The following is a 27,464-nucleotide window of genomic DNA, read 5'->3' as shown; positions in this document are numbered from 1 at the left end:
CTATTTGCCATGAGGTGATGGGACCAGATATCATGATCTTAGTTTTCTGAATGTTGAGCTTTAAGCCAACTTTTTCACTCTCCTCTTTCACTTTCATCAAGAGGCTCTTTAGTTCTCCTTCACTTTCTGCCATAAGGGTGGTGTCATCTGCATATCTGAGGTTATTGATATTTCTCCCGGAATTCCGGATTCCCACTTGTGCTTCCTTCAGCCCAGCATTTCTCATGATGTACTATGCATACAAGTTAAATAAGCAGGGTAACAATATAGAGCTTTGACGTACTCCTTTTCCTATCTGGAAGCAGTCTGTTGTTCCATGTCCAGTTCTAACTGTTGCTTTACAGAGGATTAAAAAATGCTCATTTCTCAAAAGAATATGTAGACTTAGGAACGACGTATGCTAGGGAAGCACACCGCAATAAAAATCAGTCAAAAAGTAATTTCAAGTCAAAATAAGAGTCATAGAATATATTTTTAGAAAAGGGAGGACCAGAAAAATAAGAGCTGGAAGTCAATGATCTGTAGCCTATTCTAGAAGTACATGACTGTTAGGCGCACTTCTCAGAGCATAAGCAAAGTAAGTACATAATAAATTCATGCAACAAATATTTATCGAGCATCTACCACATCCCAGGCATGTAGGGAAAATACAGCAGGAACAAAATAAAATATTTTTTATTCCTATGGGAACATTTTATTCCCATTCCCAGTATTTTATTCCCCATTCCCACGGAGTTTACACTCTGTATTCAATAGTGTAAGGTGTTATTGAAAAAATAATAAAGCCAGGAAGAGGACAGAATTGGGGGATGTAGTAATTTTTCATAGGATGATTAGGGAGGGTGACATTTAAGTAGATTAAACAATGAGCCACATATTACCTAAAGACAAGAGTATTCCAGGCAGAGGAAACAAGCCAGTGAAAAGAAAGAAACATGCTGTGTGTGTTCAAGGAACAGAGGAGACCTGTGTAGTGCACAGCAAGGAAGACAGTGGCAGGATATGAAGTCAAGACATATAATGGGGGCAGGCACACGGTCTAGGGTCTTGAAGGGGCATCACAAACCCTCAGGCTTTTATTTTGGATGAAAGGCACTAGAGGGTTTTGGGGAAAGGAATGAAATGACCTGATTTGCTTTAACAAGATCACCTTAGCTGACTGTCTAAGAAGACTAATGGGGGTGGTGCTAAGGTGAGAAGCAGGGAGACTATTCAGGAAGTAAAAGATGATGACAGCTTGGACTGGAGAGTTAGCAGCAAGGTAGTGAATACTTGATCAGACTCTGGATTTATTTTAAAAGTAAGAAGAGACAGAATTTGCTGACAGATTGGAAGCAGGGATGAGAGAGAGAAGGAAAAGACAAGAATGACTTCAGGGTTCTTGGTTTGAACACCAGAAGAAAGGGGTTATTACTGAGAGAGGAAGACTGCAAGCGGTGAGGTGAATGGAAAGCAAGGAGATCTGCCTATATTTGAATGGTACACTCAAGAAACCTATTACACATCAGGTAGGCAAAAGGATATATAAGTCTGAAGCTGAGGAGAGAGGTCTGGACTGGAGCTACCATTTAGAAACTGACGGTATACAGGTTGTACTTCTTTTTGTATAAACAATTTAACATTAAAATATAAGCCCGCTGATGCTTTCCACACAGTTTTCCAATTTTAAAATGCTGAAATTTCCTTCCTATCTATTCCAGACTATTCAATTATAAGTTACTTAAATGCGTTAAATAAGATACAAAATGAGAAGCCTAAAGTCCAATTAAGGAAAAGAAGTATAAACCTACAACACCAAGGAGTAGAGTGTGAATAAGGAAAAGGCAGGTGGTGAGAGGCATCATGGAGACATTTTAGCTACACGTTACAATAAACAGGTCGTTGATTTGTGATTGACACTGCCTAGATTTAAGTACAGAAAATTCCATATGGAGAGGTCGCTTTAAAATGATACTCTAGATAGCAGGAGAATGAGAGACACTCCTGTGTAAATGGATCTGAACCATTTTTTTCTCACTCCAATCCATCCTGTACATGACTGCTAATCTTCAGTTCAGTTCAGTCGCTCAGTAGTGTCCAACTCTCCGCAACCCCATGAATCACAGCACGCCAGGCCTCCCTGTCCATCACCAACTCCCAGAATTCACTCAAACTCATGTCCGTTGAGTCAGTGATGCCATCCAGCCATCTCATTCTCTGTCGTCCCCTTCTCCTCCCGCCCCCAACCTTTCCCAGCATCAGAGTCTTTTCCAGTGAGTCACCTCGTCACATGAGGTGGCCAAAGTATTGGAGTTTCAGCTTTAGCATCAGTCCTTCCAGTGAACACCCAGGACTGATCTCCTTTAGGATGGACTGGTTGGATCGCATCTTACATATGTGCAATTCTTTGTTTACCTTCTTTTATGAAGTAAGTTTTGGAATTATGGGTAATTTCATTCATTTTAAGATATTTCATTGTAGACTTTCTTTAGTTTTGGGAGAATGGCTTTTAGATCACTGTGATACACATTTATATCTTGAATTTTTAAAACTTAACATCATAATTGAAAGTTATGCAATTTTAAATACTGCATTAAAATCTAAATTGTTGCAAAATTTTACATTCATTTTATTATCTCTCCTGTCAGGACTCGTCATCTAAAGAACTCTGAACACATAAAATGATTTTCAATGAGGAACTGATTTTTAAAATTCTCCCAATGCTTGTATACAAACAGTACCATTCCAGAAGCATGAGAGATGTTAATTCCCTACAATAGATGCCAGAGACACCAGCAGCACCGAGGAACTTGCAGGAAGTGCAAACTCTCAGGTTCTTCCCTGGACTTATTAAATCAGAAACTTTGGGGGTGGGGCCCAGCAATCTGCACTCTCCCAGTGACTGATACATGCTAAACTTTGAACATTAAGGCTCAATTCTCTCAAGGAATGTCTGTTGAAAAAGGCTACTAGACCAGAAAATCTTGAACACAGAAACCTAATTACGTTTCACTTTTGACTGCCTTATGTAACTGGCACTTAATCCACATTCAGACTTTTGGAATGGTTAAATGAAAAAAAATCAGAGGCACCCCTCTCTCCAAGTTTCCTTGCTTTTCTACATTCTGTGATACCAAGTTACCAGCCCACCTTCATCCTTCCTTTCTAGTCCTCACTATCCTGTAGAACAGGCAATGTCTTTCCAATCAGAATATTATATTCTAACTTTTAAAGTAATTCTGTGGATGCTACGTAGTCACATTTCACAGCAAGAAAAATCCTTCAGATTATTTCTACAAAGGCATCAATTTACAGATGAGAAAACAAATGTGTGGAGAAATCACATGACAAGCACATCCTTACAAAAGTAGAGACACTAAAAGATAAAATTATTACCTTCAGTTAACTTTATCTGGCCTGATTTAAAATAGCTAGTATATTAGATTTAAATAAAGAAAGGTGTTACAAGGATTGAAAGAATCATCTTTATATTTGGTTTCTGGAAATAAAAATAAATATAACACCAAAATCCATCACTTTATTTATTGGCAACAGTGTGTGCCCTTTCTCATTCCTTCATCTACACATTAACTATGGGGGAAAAAAGATCCCTAACATTAATAATAACCAACCTAGATAGCATATGAAAAAGTAGAGACATTACTTTGCCAACCAAGGTCCGTCTCGTCAAGTCTATGGTTTTTCCAGTGGTCATGTATGCATGTGAGAGTTGGACTGTGAAGAAAGCTGATCTCCGAAGAATTGATGCTTTGAACTGTGGTGCTGGAGAAGACTCTTGAGAGTCCCTTGGACTGCAAGGAGATCCAACCAGTCCATTCTAAAGGAGATCAATCCTGGGTGTTCATTGGAAGGACTGACGCTAAAGCTGAAACTCCAATACTTTGGCCACCTCATGCGAAGAGTTGACTCACTGGAAAAGACTCTGATGCTGGGAGGGACTGGGGGCAGGAGAAGGGGATGACAGAGAATGAGATGGCTAGATGTCATCACAGACTCAATGGACATGAGTTTGAGTGAACTCCGGGAGTTGGTGATGGACAGGGAGGCCTGGTGTACTGTGATTTATGTGGTCGCAAAGAGTTGGACACGACTGAGCGACTGAACTGAACATTAATAAGAATACTATTCAGCTACCTAGTGAAATGGCATGCAATGCTTGCCCTCCACAGGGCACCCAAAGCTGGTGCTCTGGGACAACCCAGAGGGATGAGGTGGGAAGGGAGGTGGGAGGGGGATTCAGGACGGGGCAACACATGTATGCTTGTGGCCGATTCATGTTAATGTATGGCAAAATTCATCACGGTATTGTAAAGTAAATACCCTCCAATTAAAATAAATTATTTTAAAAAAATACTAAGTTTCCCAGAAAGGAATCTCAAGACTTTACAGTAACTGTTTCATTCAGGTAATGTGGCAATTTTTCTGACCAACATTTACCTTCCTGGTTATACTCCATCCAACACAGAGGCTGCCTAGAGAAAGGAGCTCCTTTGATACTTTGTATCCCAAATTGAATGCAATTTTCATTGTACTCTCATCTTATTTCACAAGGATTCAGAAGTAATTTATAAGCAACATACTGATAATTAAATAAGGAAGGGGATATAGTGTACTGAAGGCAGCCTGGTATACTTGGAAAGTATATGGACTTTGCAGTCACAAAGATCTTCAGGATTTAAGAGAGAGAGAAAGAGAGAGAGACAGAGTGTGTGCGCGTGTGTGTGTGTGTGTGTGTATGAAAATCTATCCAAGTGTTTTTATTTTAAAAGTTTTTTAAATTGTAGTTGATTTATGACAGTTATGACAGTTTCAGGTGTATAGTAGTCAATATTTTTGCAGATTGTATTCCATTATAGGTTACTATAAGATAATAGATGTAATTTCCAGTGCTGTACACAGTAAATCTTCCCTGCTTATCCTATTTTTTACATGCGTGCGTGGTAAGTTGCTTCAGTTGTGCCTGACTCTTTGTGACCCTATCAACTGCAGCCAACCAGGCTCCTCTGTCCATGGGATTCTTCAGGCAAGAATACAGGAGTGGGTTGTCATTTCCTCCTCCAGGGGATCTTCCTGACCCAGGGATCAAACCCACATCTCTTGCATTGGCAGGCGTGTTCTTTACCACCAGCATCTCCTGGAAGAACCCCTATTTTTTACACGGTGGTTTTTATCTGTTAATCCCATACAGCTGATTTATCCCTCCCTACCTCCACTTCCCCCTCTGGCAAACATAAGTTTGTTTTCTGTATCTGTGAGTCTGTTTCTGTTTTGCATATACATTTATTTATATTATATTTTAGATTCTACATATAAATGATGTCATATAATATTTATCTTTCTGTTTGATTATTTTACTAAGCATATCCTCCAGGTTCATGCATGTTGGCAACATTTTATTTTTATGGCTGAGTAACATTCCATTGTATGTATATATGTATATACATATATACACACTACATCTTAAGCCATTTGTCTGTTAATGGCACCTGAACTTGCTTCCATGTCTTAGCTATTATAAATACTGCTGCTATGAATACCGGGGTGCACGTATCTTTTCAAATTAGTGTCTTCATTTTTTTTCTGGATATATCCCCAGGAGTGGAATTGCTGGATCATATGATAGTTCTACTGATAGTTTTTTGAAGAACAGGGATTCCCTTTTCTCCACATCGTATCCAACATTTGTCATTTGACTTTTCAAGGTAAGCCATTCTAAGCAGTGTGATTTGCATTTCTCTAATAATCAGCAATGCTGAGCATCTTTTCATACACCTGTTGGCCATCTGTGTGTCTTCTTATAAAATCTACTCAAGTCTTCTGCCCATTTTCTAATCAGACTGTTTGTTTGACTGTTAGTACAGGGCTTTACTTCTGGGCAGTTATGTTCCATTAATCTGTGTGTTTTGTGCTAGGCTCATTCTGCTTTGATTACTGTAGCTATACAGCGTAGACTCAAATCTGGTAGGGTCTTAGCTCCAACTTTGTTCTTTCTTCTCAGGATTGCTTTGACAATTTTGGGTCGTTTGCAGTTCCATATAAGTGATAGGATTATTTGTTCTAGTTCTCTGTGGATTCAAGTTTTAATTCTTATCCGTACTTGCCCTTGTTTGATAGAATAGAAGCTATAATGTTAGCATACTGCCTTATATTGTTATCTAGTCTTCAGTTATTTTAAAATACAAAATTATTGAGAATAGAAACTACATTTAATATTATTTCTGTATTCTCCTACATTATATTCAATTAGGTGTTCAATAAATATTTACTAAAATAATATGGGACAGATTTTAATATATCAGATAAATGTCCTACCCAAAATGTACCCTTGCTTCCAGATTCCAGCCCCCAAAGCATCCTCTTAAGCCAACTAGCTTAAGACAGATCTGCTTTTGTTCAATTCCACTTAAAAACCTTTCAAGGCTTCTAGCCCTTAAGCTGTTAAACTCCTCCTCAGCAGGCTAACTTCTATTAGTCATCCAGGTCTCAGTTTAGAAGCCATTTTCTCTGTCAAGGTCCCTGATGATGGTTCTCCAAGCCTCCACTACCAATTAGGTGTCCTGCCTCCCTAACCTGATAATACACTCCATCTAATACTATAATAAAGTGTATAACCTGCTTCCCTAATTAAGTGGTAAACCTGAGGACAGGATCACACGACATTCAGTTTTATACCCACCGTTAACCCCTGGTGGCTCAGAGGTTAAAGCGTCTGCCTCCAATGCAGGAGACCCGGGTTCGATCCCTGGGTTGGGAAGATCCCCTGGAGAAGGAAACGGTAACCCACTCCAGTATTCTTGCCTGGAGAATCCCATGGATGGAGAAGACTGGTAGGCTACAGTCCACGGGGTCGCATAGAGTCGGACACGACTGAGCGACTGAACGGAACGGAACAAGTTCTGGCACATTTATTGAGCATACCGATAAAGTCCTGTGTTCACAACAACAGTTTCCAATTTGAAAATACCATAATGCTTATTTCCCTGTTACTTATAAATAACTGGGGGCAAAAACAGCTGGCCAACTAATAGATTAAAGAAAAAGATTCTGGGGCCTTATTTGGTACACATTTACTATGACACAGAAAGCAAAATCAGCATTAATTTTTTTCAAAGAACAGAAAAACTATTTTGTGAGTACTTATTACAAATGGTGGACCCGTTTTTGTCTTGGTCCCAAGCCCAGAGGTTACAGTCATCAAACCGGATTTGATCCTCAACTTAAAGAAGCAGAGCCATGGTTGATGGAAGAAGAAACAGAAGCTGCTGCTCAAACTGGAATGCCATCCTAGGAATGAAAGGTGACAAGCGCCTGTTATGGATGACTGAAAAGAATGGCAAGTGAGTCTGCATCCGTGACAGGCCAATGGAACCACCACTGGAACCAGCCCTAGGCTCCCCTCTAATTTCTCTTTACAGTGGCCCTCCATATCTATGGATAAGAAACCAGCAGATACGGTGGGCTGATTGTAAGGGACTTAAAACATCCACAGATTTCTGCCTGGGGCCCTGGAAATAATCCCTGCAGACACAGAAGGATGACTGTACTTAAGGAAAATGCCCAACCCCCAGCTTGTTTCTAACACTCTCTTTTTGATTTCTAGAGCAACTGAAGATGATTTCTGATTGACAGGAAAGACAATACAAGATCAGAAGAAAATTCAGAAAAAAATTTGTATACCCAGAACAGTATAGAGATATTCTCAAGACTAGAATACTGGAAGCCACAGGGGAAAAGATAGACATAAATGATAATGTGAAAGACCAAAAGAAAATGTGTGGCCAATGATTCCATAAATTAAGACAAAAAACAGAAGAAAGACTGACAAAATATATTGGCAAACAAAGCTAAAGGATTATATCCAGAATGTATCAAAGGTAACCAACAAGTCAATAAGGAAAAAATCCAACAGGAAAAAATAAGTAAAGCTATGAATAAGCAATACAAAGATCCGAAAAATCAAAAGGCTCAACAAATATATGAAAAGATGCTCAGTTTCACAAGTAGTTAGGAAAATGCAGAATTAAGCATCATAAGAAACTTTCTAAGACTGATTTTATAGTCAAAGAAAAACATCAGTGATAGTGAGTTTCTGAGGTAAATAGTTACTCTCAGATGGTAATGACGTCAGTAAGAACTGTGTCAACATTTCTGGACAATAATATGGCATTATTTGTCAAAATTAAGCAGTATACATTATGTACAAGATATTTGTCACAATATTGTTTGTAACAGAAGACTAGAGACAACACAGATGTCTAAAATGAAAACAGATATGGCTTCAGATATCTACTGCTACAAAACTAACCACTTCAAGCTTACTGCCTCTAAGCAACATCATTTCTCACAACTCTACAGGTTGGCTGGGCCAACTCTGCTTTTTTCACCTCTAGTTCCTCTGCAGGTGCATTCAGCTCAACCATCAGCTAGGTTAGTGCATCCAAGATAGCTGGTTGCTGCTGACTGGGGTGTCTTGGTTCTCCCACCCTCCTGTAAGCTAGACCAGCTTCCTTACATGGCAGCTGTGGGAAAGCATTCTTTGAAGTCGTCTTAAAGACTAAACCTTAGAACACATCATATCCATCATATTCATCGTCTAAAGCAAATCACAAGGCTAGCCAAGACTCAAATGGTAGAGAAATAGATGGGAGAAGCAGCAAAGCCTTGTGTCAAAGAGGAATACATACCAGTATGGGAGAACTTTAAGGTCATTAATCATTCTATCACCGGTAGGTAGGGGGCGTATGTGTGTACTGTATACATACACACTATGTTCATAAATCTATAGTTCTGTAACAGTAATATTTATAGTTACATATTTCATCACATATATGGATGTTTATAAATCTTGGAAATATGCTTGTAAATTAACTAATGAAATACCGAGCTATGCAAAGCAGTCAGTTTGCTGGCCGAGAACGCAGTGCACTGAGGGCATGTCAGGAAGGCCAACACAGGCGGGGCCCAGAGGTGAGGGTAACAGGGTGCTGTCTGCAGACGGGGAGCTGCACAGTGCTGTGGGCCCAGTGAGGGCTTGTGGATCCACAGGCCAATAGGCTCAGCAGTCAACGATACAGGGTGGGGTAGGGAGAGATACAGGGAGATGATGGTCTGCCTGACAGAGAGAATGGAAACAAAACAACTGGACAAATGATAACTATAATGAGGTTAATGTGAAGCTAAGGTTCTTACCACCAGAGAAGGCATTATAAACATGGAAAGGGCAAAGACTAGAAAGAACCCTGGGACACCGGATTGGAACTGGACGTATACAAACAAACTCCTGGTTTTATAACATATGTACACAGGCAGAGAAATAATGATGGGTGTATATGAGTGTATTATATATATAAATACATGCATATAAACCATACTCACACATTTCCTAGTTCCTATAAGCAATGACACCCCAGTGGCAATAAGCAAACTAAGTCTCTAAACTTTTGTTTTTAAAAACCATCTTCTACATAAACAAAAGTACCAAATAAGGCTCCTTGGAGAAATGGCTGATTCCAGGGCTAGGCCAGGCAAAGTACAATACGAATCAGGAACAAACAGCATGTGCCAGAAGTGCACATGAATGAGACGGGGCATGATAAGCTGGCACGGGAGCCAGCTTGAAGGAGCTCCCACTGGCTAAACCAGGGACAACTGAGACAGCAAAATAAAGAATAAGTAACAAATCACAGCACACTAAAATCAAAACCCATGAGTCCTTACTGATTTAATAAACTCATAAACAGAGGAGAAAGCAAAGTTCTACCTTAAAATACCAACTAATACACATAAAAGGACTAACAGAAACAGAGAAATATACAAGCAGTTAACTCAGGTGGGAGTCCTCACTGATACCCACACCAAGGCTAGTGAGCAGAGGTTTGATGAGAGTCAAGATGTGTAATTTTGGAACACCTCTTCACACATACACTGATCAAACAAAAAAGGACACCAATATGATCAAGGTGTTTATCACCAGCAGCAGCAAGATTTGATATCATATGCCTGTGGATGCAAGGCACTGGGAATGGCACAGCCCCACTTCTGTGATACTCCTGCCAGAAATGTCAGACTTGATTGGAGTCACGAGGAAATAGCACATGGACCTAGGTTAAGGGTCATCCTAAAGAACGGAGGGTCTGTACTTCCTAAAACTGTCAAAGACATGAAAGACAGGGGAAAAAGGAAGCTGAACAAGTCTGTAAAAACATGACAACTAAATACAACATGTATTCATGGATACGATCCTAGACCAGAAAAGAAACAGATATTGTTGGGAGAGTCAATGAAATATGAATAGGTTGGTAGGATTGTATCAATGCCTATTTTCTGATTTGTAGGCTTACATAAGAAAGAGCTTTGTTTCTGAGAAATAGACACTGTAGTATTTATGGGCGATGGAACACCATGTCTACAGCTTGCTCTGAAAGCTTCAAAAAAAAAGACTGTGATGATGGGTATATATGTATGCATTTATACACACATACACAAACATGTATGTAACATACATATAAAGAAATAGAACAGGAAATGGAAGAAACACAGTAAAATATTAACAATGGTGAAATCCGAATGAAGGAGATATAGGAGTTCTTTGTACTGTTCTGGCATCTTTTCTGTTAAATCTGAAATTATTTCAAAATAGTTTTTTTTAATGTGATTATCAATATGTGATAAAGAACATCTGGTGTTACAGCAAATGATAAGCAGCTATTGTCTGAAGCTAGGAGACAGAATGAAAACGCTGCCTTAATATGTATATTTACATACTTTCCTTTACAATACCCAGAGGGGAAACATGAATAGGAGGGCAATGTTTTTATGCATTTGGCATAAAGGCATCACAATGTTGTTGTTTTTGAATTTATTTTGGCTGTACTGGGTCTTCATTGCTGTGCAGGTATTTTAGTTGCAGCTAGTGTGGGGGCTGTTCTCTAGCTGTGGGATGCGGGCTTCTCACTGCAGCAGATTCTTTTATTGTGAAGCACAAGCTTAGTTGCCTGTGGCATGTAGGATCTTCCTGGACCAGGGATTGAACCCATGTCCCCTGCATTAGCAGGCAGACTCTTAACCACTGAACCACCAGGGAAGTCTCATTTCAAGGTTTTTAAGTGAATTTTCTTATCTCTTCGTGGATTTTAAATAGGAGTTTTGAAGTTCCTTAATAAAAGGAATTCTGACTTTATTCATCTGTGTGGTCCCAGTACCTAACACATTAATGATTTTGTCAGTTATGTCTTGAATACAAATTCTATCCCCAGTATTATTCTGATCAGAAAATACAGTGAAATACCAGAAACTATAAAACTCCTAGAGGAGAACGTAGGCAAAACACTCTCTGACATAAATCACAGCAGGATCCTCCAAGACCCACCTCCCAGAATACTGGAAATAAAAGCAAAAATAAACAAATGGGACCTAATTAAAATCAAAAGCTTCTGCACAGCAAAGGAAACTATAAGTAAGGTGAAAAGACAACCTTCAGAATGGGAGAAAATAATAGCAAATGAAGCAACTGATAAAGGATTAATCTCCAAAATATATAAGAAGCTCCTGCAGCTCAATTCCAGAAAAATAAATGACCCAATCAAAAAATGGGCCAAAGAACTAAACAGACATTTCTCCAAAGAAGACATAAACATGGCTAACAAACACATGAAAAAATGCTCAACATCCCTCATAATCAGAGAAATGCAAATCAAAACCACAATGAGATACCATTTCACACCAGTCAGAATGGCTGCTATCCAAAAGTCTACATGCAATAAATGCTGGAGAGGGTGTGGAGAGAAGGGAACCCTCTTACACTGTTGGTGGGAATGCAAACTAGTACAGCCACTATGGAGAACAGTGTGGAGATTCCTCAAAAAACTGGAAATAGAACTGCCATGTGATCCAACAATCGTACTTCTGGGCATACACACCAAGGAAACCAGAATTGAAAGAGACACATGTACTCCAATGTTCATTGCAGTACTGTTTATAATAGCCAGGACATGGAAGCAACCTAGATGTCCATCTGCAGACGAATGGATAAGAAAGCTTTGGTACATATACACAATGGAGTATTACTCAGCCATTAGAAAGAATGCATTTGAATCAGTTCTAATGAGGTGAATGAAACTGGAGCCTATTATACAGAGTTAAGTAAGACAGAAAGAAACGCACCAATACAGTATACTAACACATATATATGGAATTTAGAAAGATGGAAATATAACCCTGCAAAACAGACACAGTTGTATTGAACAGTCTTTGGGACTTTGTGGGAGAGGGTGAGGGTGGGATGATTTGAGAGAATGACATTGAAACATGTATGTTGTCATATGTGAAACGAATCAGCAGTTCAGGGTCAATGCATGTTACAGGATGCTCAGGGCTGGTGTGCGGGGATGACCCAGAGGGAGGATAAAGGGAGGAGGGAGGTGAGAGGGGGGTTCAGGAGGGGGAACTCATGTACACCTGGGGCGAATTCATGTCAATGTATGGCAAAACCAACCAATATAATATTGTAAAATAAAAAAAAGAAAGAAAAAATACACTGATCTAAGTACCAAGAATTCTACCACAGTGAATTCTATGTCAAGCTAAAATATATACATACATAGTAGACTGATGATCGAAAAATATCAAGGATTATCTTTCTTAGGAACTTGGAAGATTATATGCTCTACATTCCTAAAAACAAGAATGTATAATCAGAAGCAAAAGGCCTTAGTCTAAAGAATGGATAACTGTTGACAGTTTGGGGTTTAAAAAAAGGGGGGCAAAAACCCCACAAAACCCCAAAAAACAGAATACACATGAAACTTGGACTAAAAGACATGACACTGGTTGATCATGTTTTAAAAAGTCTAAGAGGGTCTGAAAAATAATTAGATTGAACTATATCAAAGTGCTGATAAAACATATATCCTCCCAAAAGATGAGTTAAGATCATTTCTAAATCAGAAGGAATACATTTTCATTGCAGAAACCAAAACTCTTCAAGGCATCAAAGAACTGTTAAAATTAAACTCAAAATGTTTAAAAGCTGAATAGATTGTATATTGCTCAATATTCTCTCCTTCATGGAGAATACAAATATTTTTAGTACATTTTCTAGGCTCTTGGTCCCACTGACTAACTAGAAGAAAAAAAAATTACATATGCCTGAAAATCTATGTTACAGTTAACCATAATGAACTTCAGAACTGCCTTTTCAAAGGTTTAAACAACTGAAAATTACATTTTGATACCATACAGTTCATTTGTTCCAGTAAATAAAAGATACTAATATCTTATCAAATTAGAATCTTTCATTCAAAGTATTATTAACCTGACCTAACCAAGGGGTAAAAGACTTATAAGCTGAGAACTATAAAACATTAATAAAGGAAACTAAAGAGGAGTCAAAGAAACAAAGATATCCCATGCTCTTGGACTGGAAGAATTAATATTGTTAAAATGGCCATACCACCCAAAGCAATCTACAGGTTTAATGTGATCCTTATTAAATTACCCATGACATTTTCCACAGAACTAAAATGTGTAAATCCTAAAATTCATAGAGAACCATAAAAGGCCCAGAATTGCCAAAGCAATCCTGAAGAAAAAGAAGCGAGAGGCATAACCCTCTCAAGCTTCCAACAATACTACAAAGCGACAGTAATCAAAACAGCATGGTATTGGCACAAAAACAGACATATGGATCAATGGAACAGAACAAAGAGCCCAGAAATAAACCCACATATCTACAGTCATTAACCTTCGACAAAAGAGGCAAGAATATACAATGAGAAAAAGACAACTCTTCAGCAAGTGATGTTAGGAAAGCTGGACAGCCACAAGTAAATAGAACACATCCTCTCATCATACACAAAAATAAATTCAAAATGGCTTAAAGACTTAAACATTAGACATGACTGACATAAATCATATCAATGTCTTCTTTGGTCAGCCTCCAAAGGCAACAGAAATTAAAAGAAAAAATAAACAAATGGAACCTAATCAAACTTGCAAGTTTTTGCAAAGTAAAGGAAACCATAAAAAAAGAAAAAAATGAAAAGACAACCTACAGAATAGGAGAAAATATTTTCAAAATGATGCAACTGACAAGGGCTTAATTTTCAAAAAATACAAACAGCTCTTACAAGTCAAAAACAAAACAGCCCAATCCAAAACTGGGCAGAAGATCTAAACAGACATTTCTCCAAAGAAGAAATACAGACGGTCAATAGGCACACAAAAAGATGCTCAACACCTCTAGTTATTAGAGAAATAGAAATAAAAACTACAATGAGTTACCACCTCACACCAATAAGAATGGCCATCACTAAAAAGTCTACAAATAACAAATGCTATAGAAGGTGTGGAGAAAAGGGAACCCCCCTACACTACTGGTGGGAATGTTAAGTTGTTGCAGCCACTGTGGAAAATGTACGTAGGTTCCTCAGAAAACTAAAAACAGAATTACCATATGGATCCAGCAATCCCACTCTTGGGCATATATCTGGACAAATCTATAATTCAAAAAGATACATGCACACCCCCGTGTTCAAAGCAGCACTATTTATAATAGCCAAGACACAGAAGCAACCTAAATGTTCACTGATCGATGAATAAAGATGTGATACATATATACAATGAAATGCTACTCAGCTATATAAAAAAGAATGAAAAATTCCATTTGCAGCAATATGGATGCAACTAGAGATTATCATACTAAGTGAAGTAAATAAGAAAGAGAAAGACAAATACCACACGATATCACTCACATGTGGAATCCAAAATATGACACAAATGAACCTATCTATGAAACAGAAACACAGACAAACAGAAGAGACTGGTGGTTGTCACAGGGAGGGGACTGGCAGAGGAATGCAGCAGGAGGCTGGGGTTAGCAGATGTGTAAGTTTTTATCTACATAACAGGTAAACAGCAATATCCCACTATACACAGAGAACTGTATACTTCTCTGAGAATATAGTTCACAGAGAACTATATTCAATATTCTATGATAAACCACAATGGAAAAGAGTATTTTTTAAAAGAATGTATATATATCTATAACTGAATCACATTGTTATACACTAGTAATTAACACAACATTGTAAATCAACTTCAATTTTAAAAATTGTTTTACCTACAGGAAAAAAAAATTAAACAGTTATAACTACATAACAAGTTTATACATAACTATATAACAAGGACTTCCCTTGTGGCTCAGCTGGTAAAGAATCTGCCTGCAATGCAGGAGACCTGGGTTCGATCCCTGGGTTGGGAAGATCCCCTGGAGAAGAGAAAAGCAACCCACTCCAGTATTCTGGCCTGGAGGATTCCATGGACTGTATAGCCCATGGGGTCGCAAAGAGTCAGACATCACTGAGCGACTTTCACTTTCAACTATATTACAAGTCTTTTCCTTTAATGGGAAATCTTAATGTCAAATCTTTTCTAGCATATAACAAATAAAACAATATTCAGCATTACTATAAATCAGAATCTGTGTGGTTTTTAAATGAAGATAAAATACTTAGGAAAGTAAGAATCAAATGAAATAATGTAATAACTAAATACATGGTGGTCAGTGTGAATTAAACAATCAATAAATGGCCTTTACTGTGTTAATTCTCATAGAAAGGAAGTCAAACAATCCTGAAATATGGTCAAGTGACTTAAAAACATATTAGAAATGTCTGTAAAGGAATATGGATAAAATCACAGTCAAATATACAGAATGGCAAATTCAATAAGGAAAGGAATCTTAATTTACTTATCCTTGGAGTCCCAGAATCTAACACAGAGCCCGGTACACAGAGTAGGCATTCAATAATGGTTACTGAAATGAACTGAATATGAAGGTTGGTTATCTGAAAAAAAAAGGTAATCTGAGGTTGTCTGAAAAATAAAGAATCCCCAAATTACCAATACTATTCTCTGAGTAAATCACTCTTTGAGAAAGAAAACAAAATACCTAAGCATTTTAAGACCATGCACAAAAACTCCTCTCAGATTGGTCTTTTTAATAATGACTGCTGCTGCTGCTAAGTCGCTTCAGTCGTGTCCGACTCTGTGCGACCCCATAGATGGCAGCCGACCAGGCTCCGTCGTCCCTGGGATTCTCCAGGCAAGAACACTGGAGTGGGTTGCTCAAATCTGTTTTGGCAAATGTGTCATACATAAAGTTCAATATTAGAAATATTTTAAAATTTCATCTAATTAACTGTGCATCCCCAAATGAGAAAAAGTACCCAAAACACTGAGGAATCTTTCCTAACTTCCATTGAAGGAGAATCAGATAAACTTAAGTCACGGTTCTTCCATATATTTATATATGAAAATCAGTTTAAGCTTTTACCTACAAGTTGTAAATACACATATTTCACTTTCACAAGTTCAAATGCATACCCCAGAGAAGGAAACAAAAAAACCCCAACTCTCTCAAAAGTGGGTAGTGCTCCTATAGGAGTATAAAAGAGTAGCAAACAAAATTTCTCTCCCATGTCTCAGCAGCCACCTGTTACAGCCCACACTTATGGCACAGGCAGCATAGTTCGGGAACACTTTCATATTGAAAACTCAAAATTCGCAGTGCAACGGACAAGGGAAAAAGCATAATGTGAAAATATAGCCCTATCTTCTCCACTCTAAGTCCAGAGGTAATAGAGGTCAATAGACTTTTTAAAAAAAGATTTTCTTCACGTTATTTCCCATTTTACTAAAAGTAAAAACCACACCCTTAATAATACATTCGACTCTGTGCGGTGCTTGGCTTCAGAAACATGCCAGGAAAGTACATTTCCAGAGAGACAGCAGGAGCTACATCTCTTAAGCCTACTTCAAACTAAAATCTGTGAACAGTGTGCAGTTACAAATCAAATAACAGCCTCAAATAAACTGCTAGGAGGTTTTGAAAATAAAAAAAATCACTGTTAAATACATTTACTTTTCTGAGCAAAATGACAGTGTTTTCAGAAAAAAAAAAATAACAAAGCTACCAGTCTACATTAAAGAATAATTTAAAGAATAGTAACAGAGAGCCTGCAATACACAGAGGAAAATCATTCTTAAATTATCTTTTGCTTTCTACAACGCCTTGAAAAGTACAAACTACATGAAGTCACCTAAGAACTACTGTCCAGACACTGGCAGCGTTACAGTTATTCTTAAGGCTAATTTCTGGAAAGTTCTGCAGTGGCAATTTAAAAAGAGCAAACCAAATTTTAACGAGGAAAAAGATGCTTAGTTCAAAATCTGGAAATACACGTTGACGGTATTTACGGTTAATTCTTTTTTTTCTTTAAACTAAGAAACAGGAAGGTGACAGGCACAATGGTGTGTAACATCTGTAGGTGGCTGAGCCAAACCAAATTCAAAAAGATCTCTATAGAATTAAGGATTTCAAATAATATCTTGACAAATATGACATGATCAAAAATCACTTTAGCTATTTTTTTCCTTTACTAAGAAAGCAAAACCTTCCAGTACAAAGGTTTTCACAACACACACACTTTAAGAATTAAATGTAAATCCAAAACACTAAAATTATCAAAAGGTAACCAAAACACATTTGAAAATATGAGACTTCTGTTTTTCATACTGATTTCTCAGACCTACTAGTAAATCTCCCCTGGAATGGGTCTTCATTGCAATACAAGATTGTTCAATATGCCACTTCGTGTGAATAGAGCTCGAGAGACTAATTCTCCAAACCTCCTCGGGAGATGCTTAATTACAGCTCTAATTCCAATTTCCTGCGACTCAAACAGTCACATACAGAAAACAGCTTATATACACAGGAGAGGAATGGAAGTCCAGGGGAGCGGCCCGTTTTTGTGTGGTGGCAGAAGCTGCAAAAATAAAGGTTCACTGGAGCTCTCATCCCCACCCATCACAGCCCTCCAGAACGCTTTCATCCATCCACCCGCTCCAGACTCTCGAGCTCTCCAGAACGGACGAGCCCGTGGCTTTCCACGTCTCAGAGGACGGGCGGGGGAGGCTGTGAGGTCCGGGATACACACAGAACAAGAGGGAGGGCACAGATCCTTTGAGGACGGAGGGACAAGGAGGCGCATCCAGATGAGGCTGGGACGCGCCACGGAGACAGCGAGGCTTGCAAATTCGTGACAGAAAAGCTCCCAAGAGGCAGACAGAGGATGTTGCCTGTTCAGAGAAGGGAACAGGCAATCCTTCAGAAGAGAAGGGAGACGGCATCTGTAAGAGTCCCGGGAGGGCGTGAACTAGGCAGCGCTGAACTCGGAGCTCAAAATGGGGAGAAAGCGCCTCAAAAAGACCCGCGCGGCGAGGCTGAGACTTACGGTGACTTCCCGGGCCGAGGGGAAGGGTCGGGGGGGACCCTGCAGCTCCGCAGCTCCGCCACCGCCGCGGCGCCCCGTCTCCCCGCCGAGCCGGTGGCCTCAGGCACTCTCCGCGCCCCACCCACCGGGGGACGCCCCCTCCCCGCCGGCCCGGACGCGCCCGCCTGGCAGAGGCTGCTGGGGCCGAGAGTGCGCACCGCAGGCCCGCGGGGACGCGGCGAGAGCCGGCGGCGCCCGCGGCGAGGCTCAGACTGGGCGGGCGCCCCCCATCCCTGTCCGGCCGCCGCGCCGCCTCACTCGGGGAAGGGGAGGAGGGGGCGGCGGCTCTCGCCTCCGCCTCGCGGTCAAGTCTGCCTCAGGCTCCAGCCTGGAGCGCGCGCGCGCGCAGCCCGGGCCGCCCTCCTCCCCTCCCCCGCCTCCGGCTGAGCCGCTGGCGCGCCCGCAGCCGCCACCACCCCGTCCCCGAGCCGCTCGCGGCCAGCCCCAGACGGCCGGCAGCCCCAACGAGAAGCGGCAGGAACGGTAGCGCCTCAGCCGCCGCCCCGGAAGCGCTTCCCCGCCAACCGCGGGGCTGCCAGGGGTGTGAACCCGGAAGCGATTTCCTCGCCCCGGTAGCCGCGGGATGGAACGCTAAGGCCTGTGAAGACCTGGCGTCCCCTAGTCTAGAGAGCAGCTGAAGTGTGTATGGCGCAGAGCTCAGCGGCGAGCAGAGGCCAATAAAGAGCCGGTCGACAGGAGGCTCTCCGATCCCAGAGACCGGCTCTGTCGAGTTGCCGGGTGTGGGTCGCGGCCGTACACGCCGGGCGGCTTCAGCTGGCGACCGAGTGTTTTCCTTTCACAGGAAGTTGGGCCTGGCCGCCGGGAAAGCGAAGGGAAGGCGGCATGAGAAAGCTGTGAAGGGCCCCCGCCCCCAGGTGACTGTCCCACCCACCGAGCTGAATGTAGCGGCCCGGGAGGCGCTCGGCCCTCAGCACGGGTGAGACGAGGAAGACGACGAGCCAGACTCCAGCGAGAGACACGGAGAGGGAGGAGGCCGAACTGTCTAGATCCAGGCAAGGACTTCATTTCTCACAAGTAGTTACAGAGAAGCCAAAGTCACTTTCTGGGTGGCATCTCTTTGTGCAAAGAGGCGTGCCCGCCCTTTTCTGGTAGTGGACGCTGATGGGTGGTGGTGGCCGAGGAAAAACCTTCTAGGAAGTGTTTATTTTTGTCACTTCAGGAAAAGCGACTGACAGCAGCTCGCCCCTCTTCTCTGTCCTTCTGTGCATATTTTAAGACTTTTGGCTGTCTTTCTTTGCTTGTTTCTCCGTGCTTTTTTTTAGCTTCACCAGAAAATTTTCATCTAGCTAACCTGACTCCGGATTTCACTTCCATTCCCATCTCACTCATGGAGTGGTTTTTTAACTTCAGTTTGCTTGCCAGTGCTTCCTTCAGCGTCACGTCTTTTAACTGTTTTGGTGTCCTTATTTATTTTGGGGAAAATGTCAAAAGCTCGAAAATGTTTTCATAACAATAGAAGATCAAGTATTTTATGGTCTTTTCGACTTAATCCCATGTTAGTGTATTGGTTATTTTTCTCTTCGAACTGGGTTGTGGAACCACAGTAGTACTTGATATAAAGTATATTTGGATATACTACGGATGAAATCATGCTCCCCCAAATAACCTCCTTAAATATACCTGATGTTCACTGTAGGAATTCATTAGTTCCCTCTCTGTTAGTCAGATTTAGTATAATTGCCCTCAAAAGTTATTTGAAGATTATTAAATATCTTTCAGAATAGAATGTGACTTAACAGAAAGAAAGTACTTGAAAATTACCAATGATGCTCTTTGATATTACCTAATGTTTGGTAGAACTGTTTGAAAGGACAGGAACAGAGCAAAGTAGAAATATCACCAATGACTGTTTTCTATTCTATTATTATTTCCTCTCTTTTTATTACTGTAAGCCAATTTGAGTGGCGAAAGGATGAAATTTTTAATGGTCAGCCTATCCTTGGAGGGAAATTCTTACTGATATTTAATTGCCATCTCTTGTCTCTAGTGCTATAATACTTTAAAATATTAAATTGTTTAATGAGAGTGGAGAAGTGGCTAGTAACTTAGGTACTCTGCCTCAGTTTTTTTCTTCTGTAAAATGGAGGTAACAATAATACCTTCATCATCAGGTTTGGGGAAGAATAAAATGAGTTAATGCATGTATAGCCCTTAGCACAGTATCTAGAATGTAATAATCATTGTAAGTGGTGGTAATTATTCATATTATTTTATTTATTTATTTTTTATTCATATTATTTTAAAAAGTTGAGAAACATTGCTTAAGGATGGAGGAGAGGGAATCAGAACATCCTACAGAGCCCTAAGATAATGCTCCATTTTTTTGTTTTTAATTCATGAAGTACACTTTCTGATCATTGTTGCTAATTTATATTAGCATGTACTTTGCAAATTGGTGAATCATCTTGTCTGGAGTAGGAAATGGCAACCCACTCCAGTATTCTTGCCTGAGAAGCCCATGGACAGTAGAGCCTGGCAGGCTACAATCCATGGGGTCTCAAAGAGTCCGACAGGACTGAGCAGCTGCACACACAAATCATCTTGTCAGTTTTGACTTCTGGTAACTAAATTTACAAAACCTATATTCATGTACTGAATCTGCTCTTTTTCTGCACTGTAAAAATACTTCGAAAATTTGTCCATCTGGGGGATTCCGTGGCAATCCAGTGGTTAATTTAGACTGTGCATTCATTGCCTAGGTCCCAATTTCAATCCCTGGTCAGGGAACTAACTGCAAGTCTTGTGGCATGGCCTGAATTAAAAAATTAATTTCATTGAATTTGTCCATCTGTACTCTGTATAGTACGGAGAAGGCAATGGCAAGCCACTCCAGTACTCTTGCCTAGAAAATCCCATGGATGGAGGAGCCTGGTAGGCTGCAGTCCGTGGGGTCGCTAAGGGTCGGACACGACTGAGCGACTTCACTTTCACACATTGGAGAAGGAAATGGCAACCCACTCCAGTGTTCTTGCCTGGAGAATCCCAGGAATGGGGGAGCCTGGTGGGCGTCCGTCTATGGGGTCACACAGAGTCGGACACGACTGAAGTGACTTAGCAGCAGCAGCAACTCTATATAGTAAACGTTTCTTATTAACAACATTATTGGCAGTTTGTTCAGCAGGACCTGCCCCATGAGGACTTAATGGCATCTGTTCACCGCATTTCTCACCCGGTCATAGTGACAAGAAATGCCCGTATATGTTTTCAAATGATGTCTGGTGCTGTCACGGCCAAGGGAGAACCTCTTCGCTTATTTGTAAGGCATCATTAGTCAGGCAACATATTATCATTTACGCCTAAGCATTTTCCAGAATAGAATGATTCGTGAACAAAATGCCACATTCTTTCTATTCTTAGTCACTTGAACACTTATCTAAAATTCAGTCTAAACACATTAAGAACTCTGGGTATACTGTTTTCTGTTATTTTTAGCTCAAGTTAGTCTCTTTCAGTCCTTTTGCATGTGATTCTGCCTTAGCAGTTTTGTCTTCATATATTAGTAGCCTTTGTTCTTTTCCTAACTTAAGCCTTTGTTTTCTTTCATGTCACTGGAAGTATGTATATTTCAAATATTCATTTTTTTATTGTATCACATTTGTTTATCTTTTAAAAATTCAGTGTACTGTGCAATACCAAATATTCTAGATGAGTATTAGGAAATAAAGTGCTTTGCCAATAGATTTTTTTTTTTAACATGAAGTGGCCAACAGTTTAATTAATTTGCTTTAAAGTATATTTAGAAAACTAAGAATTACTTGATTTCTCATTTTAGATGCTTAGTAGAAAAAGGGTTTTTGTAATCGTGCCATATATGTTATACAGTGTATTCATAATACAGTGTCTTTGTTTTGGGGACTGTCAGTATTCAAAGGGGCAGGCATACATTTCAAAACTTACTAGGTTTTATATTTTAAAGACGTTATTAATCTGAGGTGAAAAGTAAGTGTTAAATTGAAATTCTGAGAAGAAAAAAGTCTCATCTTTTTCACTAATTGGAAGTTCTGTTGCATGAGGTGGGTTTTAAGATGGTCTTATGAAAAAACTGAACTGAAAAAAATCCAAGTATAGAGTGAGAATGCATGTCTTCAAAACTTTTCACAAAATGAAATGTCTCAAACCTAATGTTTTATTGTAGTTTTCTGTTATCTATAGTTTGTCTGGATCTAAATTAGTAAAAATTTTTATAACCTAAAAATTTTTATAATTTGTAAATAAATCTTATAATTTAAAGTTTTATTTTACTTAAATAATTTATAAATTAAAATAATTTAAAGGTTTGTACAATAATTTTAATTTTTAAAAAAATTTTAGCTAGTGTTTACTTACAATGTCAAAAGTTACTGATTTTAAAAGCATTCTTTTTAGGGAAATTTTCTAGTTTTAAGGCAGTGGAAGGGAGTAAATTAAAGATTTTTGTTATTATGTAAAGAAGTGAATTAAACATTTCCAAATGACTTTATTTTGCAGTTGAGAAAACAAAGTCCTCTATCTCCTCTCAGATGACATTCAAAACCTTTCTTGAAAATGAGCTCTTTTATTCTGAGTGTTGGAGCAATAAGGAAATTATTAAATATAAACAGATCATTTTAATACCTAATAGACTTTTTAAAAAACTGAAGAAGGTTCATCTTACCATGGCCAGGAAAACAACTTCTTGCTTGATATTCTTCTCGAAATTTACTGTCATATAAATGAGAGGGAAATTTAAAAATATATATATAATATATTCAGTACAAAGAAATGTATTTTAGTCTGTGTGTGCTGTGTTTAGTCGCTCAGTCGTGTCTGACTCTTTGCATCCCCATGAACTGTTGCCCACCATGGGTATTCTCCAGGCAAGAATACTGGAGTGGATTGCCGTGCCCTCCTCCATGGGATATTCCCAACTCAGGGAATGAACCCAGGTTTCCCACATTGCAAGTGGATTCTTTACCATCTGAGTCACCAGGGAAGCCCATGAAAAAGAAAAATTAGTCCAGCCGTGAAAAAAAAATTTTTTAATAGCACTTGAGATGGGACTATTAAACAATTAAGAAAGTGCTTGAGTTTCAGTTACTTGTTGAAAATTGCTCAGTGGAGATTTAAAATTAGTCTGGGGAAAAAAATGTATATATGTGTGTATATATGTATTTGGGAGCAAATTTTTTAATTATCTAAGGAATTGATAATGGAAGTGAAGAACATTTGTAAGTCAATATCAGAAAACTTTTATCAACTGATGCAATGTTTTTGTGTCTGTGATAGGCATTTCCAATGAAAATTATAAACTATCCTTTCATTTCAGTTCAGTTTAGTCACTCAGTCGTGTCCGACTCTTTGCGACCCCATGAATTGCAACACGCCAGGCCTCCCTGTCCATCACCAACTCCTGGAGTTCACCCAGACTCATGTACATTGAGTCGGTGATGCCATCCAGCCATCTCATTCTCTGTCATCCCCTTCTCCTCCTGCCCCCAATCCCTCCCAGCATCAGGGTCTTTTCCAGTGAGTCAGTTCTTCGCGTGAGGTGGCCAAAGTATTGGAATTTCAGCTTCAGCATCAGTCCTTCCAATGAACACCCAGGACTGGTCTCCTTTAGAATGGACTGGTTGGATCTCCTTGCAGTCCAAGGGACTCTCAAGAGTCTTCTCCAACACCACAGTTCAAAAGCATCAATTCTTCGGCGCTCAGCTTTCTTCACAGTCCAACTCTCATATCCATACATGACCACAGGAAAAACCATAGCCTTGACTAGACGGACCTTCGTTGGCAAAGTAATGTCTCTGGTTTTCAATATGCTATCTAGATTGGTCATAAACTATCCTTTAGTTCATCCAAATATCAGTTATTTTTAAAGATTCTGGAAAGAATGTCAATGGCAGCTACCTATTTCTAGCTTCCAAACTTAACAATATGAGATTCGCTTTTGGAATTTATTGATACTATTCTGAATCACTATTTCAAGGCATTTTTACTTAGTATTTATAAGACATTTTATAATTGTATCACCTTTTTTACAGGTCCAAAAGTCAGATTCTTAATTAAGAATCTGTTAAGACCTATAAAAGTATATATCCCCATTTTAAAAAAACAAAAATCTACTTTTAATAGAAAAGGAAACAAAGACTAAAAGGTATCTTAAATTATGCGTAGAGGTTTACTAGTGATGAGAGATGATCAGTCATCTCTGACGTGCTTTTTATATAGTACATATATTCTAAGACAGAAAAACTAACATTTTATTAATTGTTCTCATCATGATTATGTCTCCTTTAATCTTTCAAGGGATTTCTTTGTTTTTATAAAGCAATGGGAAATCCAGAAAACATAGAGGATGCGTACGTTGCTGTTATTCGGCCGAAGAATGCTGCCAGTCTCAATTCTCGGGAATACAGAGCTAAGTCATATGAAGTGAGCACAATTGACTAACATTGGATTTTCTACCACTGAATGTCATTCTCCATTACCATTTTCATTCACATATAAAGTCTTACCATAGCCTGTAAATTCTTATTGATAACCTAGATATTGACAAGCTAAAATTTACGATTGTAGAGCTCTTCCCATCACCATGTCTTTTGTCTTCCTGCTGCATGTATTTTGACCATTTTTTCTATTCATTGATATGGATAAATTCTTAGATAGTAAAAGTTACTTATTTGAGTTTTGCACATATAATTTATAAGAGTTTGGTTTTTACTAGAGTTTCTGGAATGGCTTGCAAAAAAATTTGCAAAATTCCAGTCTAAATTTTGTTCATGTTTATTTTTCAAAACTCTATTTTTAACAGTTCATTTAAAAATATCTTTACCTTTAATTGTTTTAGGCAATTTAAGTTACTTCTCTCAAGTCTTAAATATATTATTAGTATTAGTAAACATGACTGAGGCTCAAAAAAAGAAAAGCCCAAAGAAGATATTATCTTTACTATGCAGCAGATTCAAGCATCATAAAATACTTCTAGTCTAACCTAATTTCAACTAACTTCTCTGCACGCGTGCATAGATGCTCAGTCCTGTCCAACTCTTTGTGACCCCATGGGCTGGCAACCCCATGGGCTGGAGACTACCAGGCTTCTCTGTCCATGGGATATCCCAGGAAAGAATACTGGATGGGTTTGGCATTCTCTTCTCCGAGGGATCTTCCCGACTCAGGGACTGAACCTGCATCTCTGGGTATTCTGCTTTAATTGCCTTTTCAAGGTTAGTTATCTGAAACCTATTAAAGGATATTTCAAGGATTCTGAGGTGGCTGCCATTCAGCAGTGCTGTGGATTACTGGTTTCAGTCCTGGCTACACTTTAAATCACCTGGGGAAGTTTTAAAACTTCCAGTACCATGACATTACTCCCCTGACATTTCGATTTACTAGGTCTGAGATGAAGCTGCACATTGATACTGTTCTGAAAGGGTTCATGTTATTCTAATATGCAGCTAGGCTTAAGGTTAAGAAAGATTGCTGGCTATATTCTAGGGCAAGTAAATTTTGTTTTAAACATTCTTTTAATGTTGTTTTTCTCATCCAAGATTTTGTTGCATGAAGTTCCCATTGAAGGACAGAAAAAAAAGAGAAAGAAGGTTTTGTTGGAAACTAAACTGCAAGGTAACAGTGAAATAACACAAGGCATATTGGATTATGTAGTAGAAACCACCAAACCAATTTCTCCTGCAAACCAGGGTATCAGAGGTAAGAAACTTTTCTCTTTAACACAATTGGTTTTAAATGCTTGTGAAGGAAGACATTTTAAAATATATATATATTAAAGTCAGTTTATGTTCCTTTTCATTGAAAAACTTGAAAAAGATTCATAAATTTCTGGGGTTTTTTTTAAGGTGGAACCAAACTCCCTTCAAGAAGTTCCTTGACTATAATGCTTTTTAAATTAAAAAAATATTTTTAAAATATTTGAATAATTTTAAGTAAAAAATAAAATTGAAAAATATTTTTGCAGTTTCTTTTTTTTAATAAATGGAGTATAGTTGCTTTGCAGTGTTGTGTTAGTTTCTGCTGTACAGCGAAGTAAATTAGCTATGCTCCTCTTGCTGCTAAGTGACTTCAGTCGTGTCAGACTCTGTGTGACCCCATAGACTGCAGCCCACCAGGCTCCCCTGTCCCTGGGATTCTCCAGGCGAGAACACTGGAGTGGGTTGCCATTTCCTTCTCCAATGTGTGAAAGTGAAAAGTGAAAGTGAAGTCGTTCAGTCATGTCCGACTTATAGTGATCCCATGGACTGCAGCCTACCATGCTCCTCCATCCATGGGATTTTCTAGGCAAGAGTACTGGAGTGGCTTGCTATTGCCTTCTCCGAAATTAGCTACATGTATACATAAATCCCCTTTTTTTTATTTCCTTCCCAATTAGGTCACTTCAGAGCACTGAGTAGAGTTCCCTGTGCTATACAGTTGGTCTTCATTAATTACCTGTTTTATACATAGTATTGTGTATATATGCCAATCCCAGTGTCTCAATCCATCCCACCCTCCCCTTCTTCCCTTTGTATCCATACGTTTGTTCCCTATCTCTGTCTCTATTTCTGCTTTGCAAAGAAGTTCATCTGACATTTTTCTAGATCTTACATATATACCTTAATATATAATATTTTTCTCTCTCTGACTTACTTCACTGTGTGTGACCATCTCTCAGTTCAGTCGCTCAGTCGTGTCCGACTCTTTGCGTACCCATGAATCACAGCACGCCAGGCCTCCCTGTCCATCACCCAACTCCCGGAGTTCACTCAAACTCATGTCCATCAAGTCGGTGATGCCACCCAGCCATCTCATTCTCTGTCGTCCCCTTCTCCTCCTGCCCCCAATCCCTCCCAGCATCAGAGTCTTTTCCAGTGAGTCAACTCTTCGCATGAGGTGGCCAAAGTATTGGAGTTTCAGCTTTAGCATCAGTCCATCCATATCTCTGCAATTGGCACAGTTTTGTTGCTTTTTATGGCTGAGTAATATTCCATTGTGTGTGTGTACCACATCTTTACTCATTCGTCTGCTGATGGATTTTAAGGTTGCTTCCATGTCTTGGCTATTGTAAATGGTGCTGCACTGAACATTAGGAAGCATATATCTGTTTGAATTATGGCTTTCTCCACATATATGCCCAGGAGTGGGATTGCTGGATCATATGGC

General features: G+C 39.3%; 2 protein-coding genes and 1 pseudogene across 5 annotated transcripts in view; 2 read left to right on the top strand and 1 right to left on the bottom strand.

The window, feature by feature from the left end:
• ANKIB1 (ankyrin repeat and IBR domain containing 1) overlaps positions 1 to 18,565 on the bottom strand; it is a 159,274-nt gene extending 140,709 nt beyond the window's left edge. For both annotated transcript variants that reach the window (XM_088833206.1, XM_088833212.1), the window contains exon 1: positions 18,294 to 18,565. The gene's annotated coding sequence lies outside the window, so the exon portion shown is untranslated. The remainder of the gene's footprint in view (positions 1 to 18,293) is intronic.
• On the top strand, positions 18,132 to 18,908 carry LOC148778287 (uncharacterized; annotated as a pseudogene).
• Positions 18,909 to 18,915: 7 nt separating this feature from the next.
• KRIT1 (KRIT1 ankyrin repeat containing) overlaps positions 18,916 to 27,464 on the top strand; it is a 42,233-nt gene continuing 33,684 nt past the window's right edge. The window contains exons 1-3 of one of the 3 annotated variants that reach the window (XM_055420420.2): positions 18,916 to 19,345; positions 24,640 to 24,743; positions 25,859 to 26,018. In XM_055420420.2, the coding sequence (XP_055276395.2) occupies positions 24,642 to 24,743; positions 25,859 to 26,018 (262 nt within the window). In that variant the 5' untranslated portion in view covers positions 18,916 to 19,345; positions 24,640 to 24,641. Of the gene's footprint in view, positions 19,346 to 21,279; positions 24,107 to 24,617; positions 24,744 to 25,858; positions 26,019 to 27,464 lie in introns of those variants that run through there. The other 2 variants (XM_055420419.2, XM_055420418.2) reach the window with 2 other exon arrangements.

The sequence above is a fragment of the Moschus berezovskii genome, chromosome 3 (assembly GCF_049115385.1).
Source record: "Moschus berezovskii isolate FMDL1 chromosome 3, NW_MosBer_1.0, whole genome shotgun sequence".
NCBI classification, from domain to species: Eukaryota; Metazoa; Chordata; class Mammalia; order Artiodactyla; family Moschidae; genus Moschus; species Moschus berezovskii.
The sequence above is the reverse complement of the archived record's forward strand: the minus strand, read 5'-3'. Positions and strand labels throughout refer to the sequence as shown.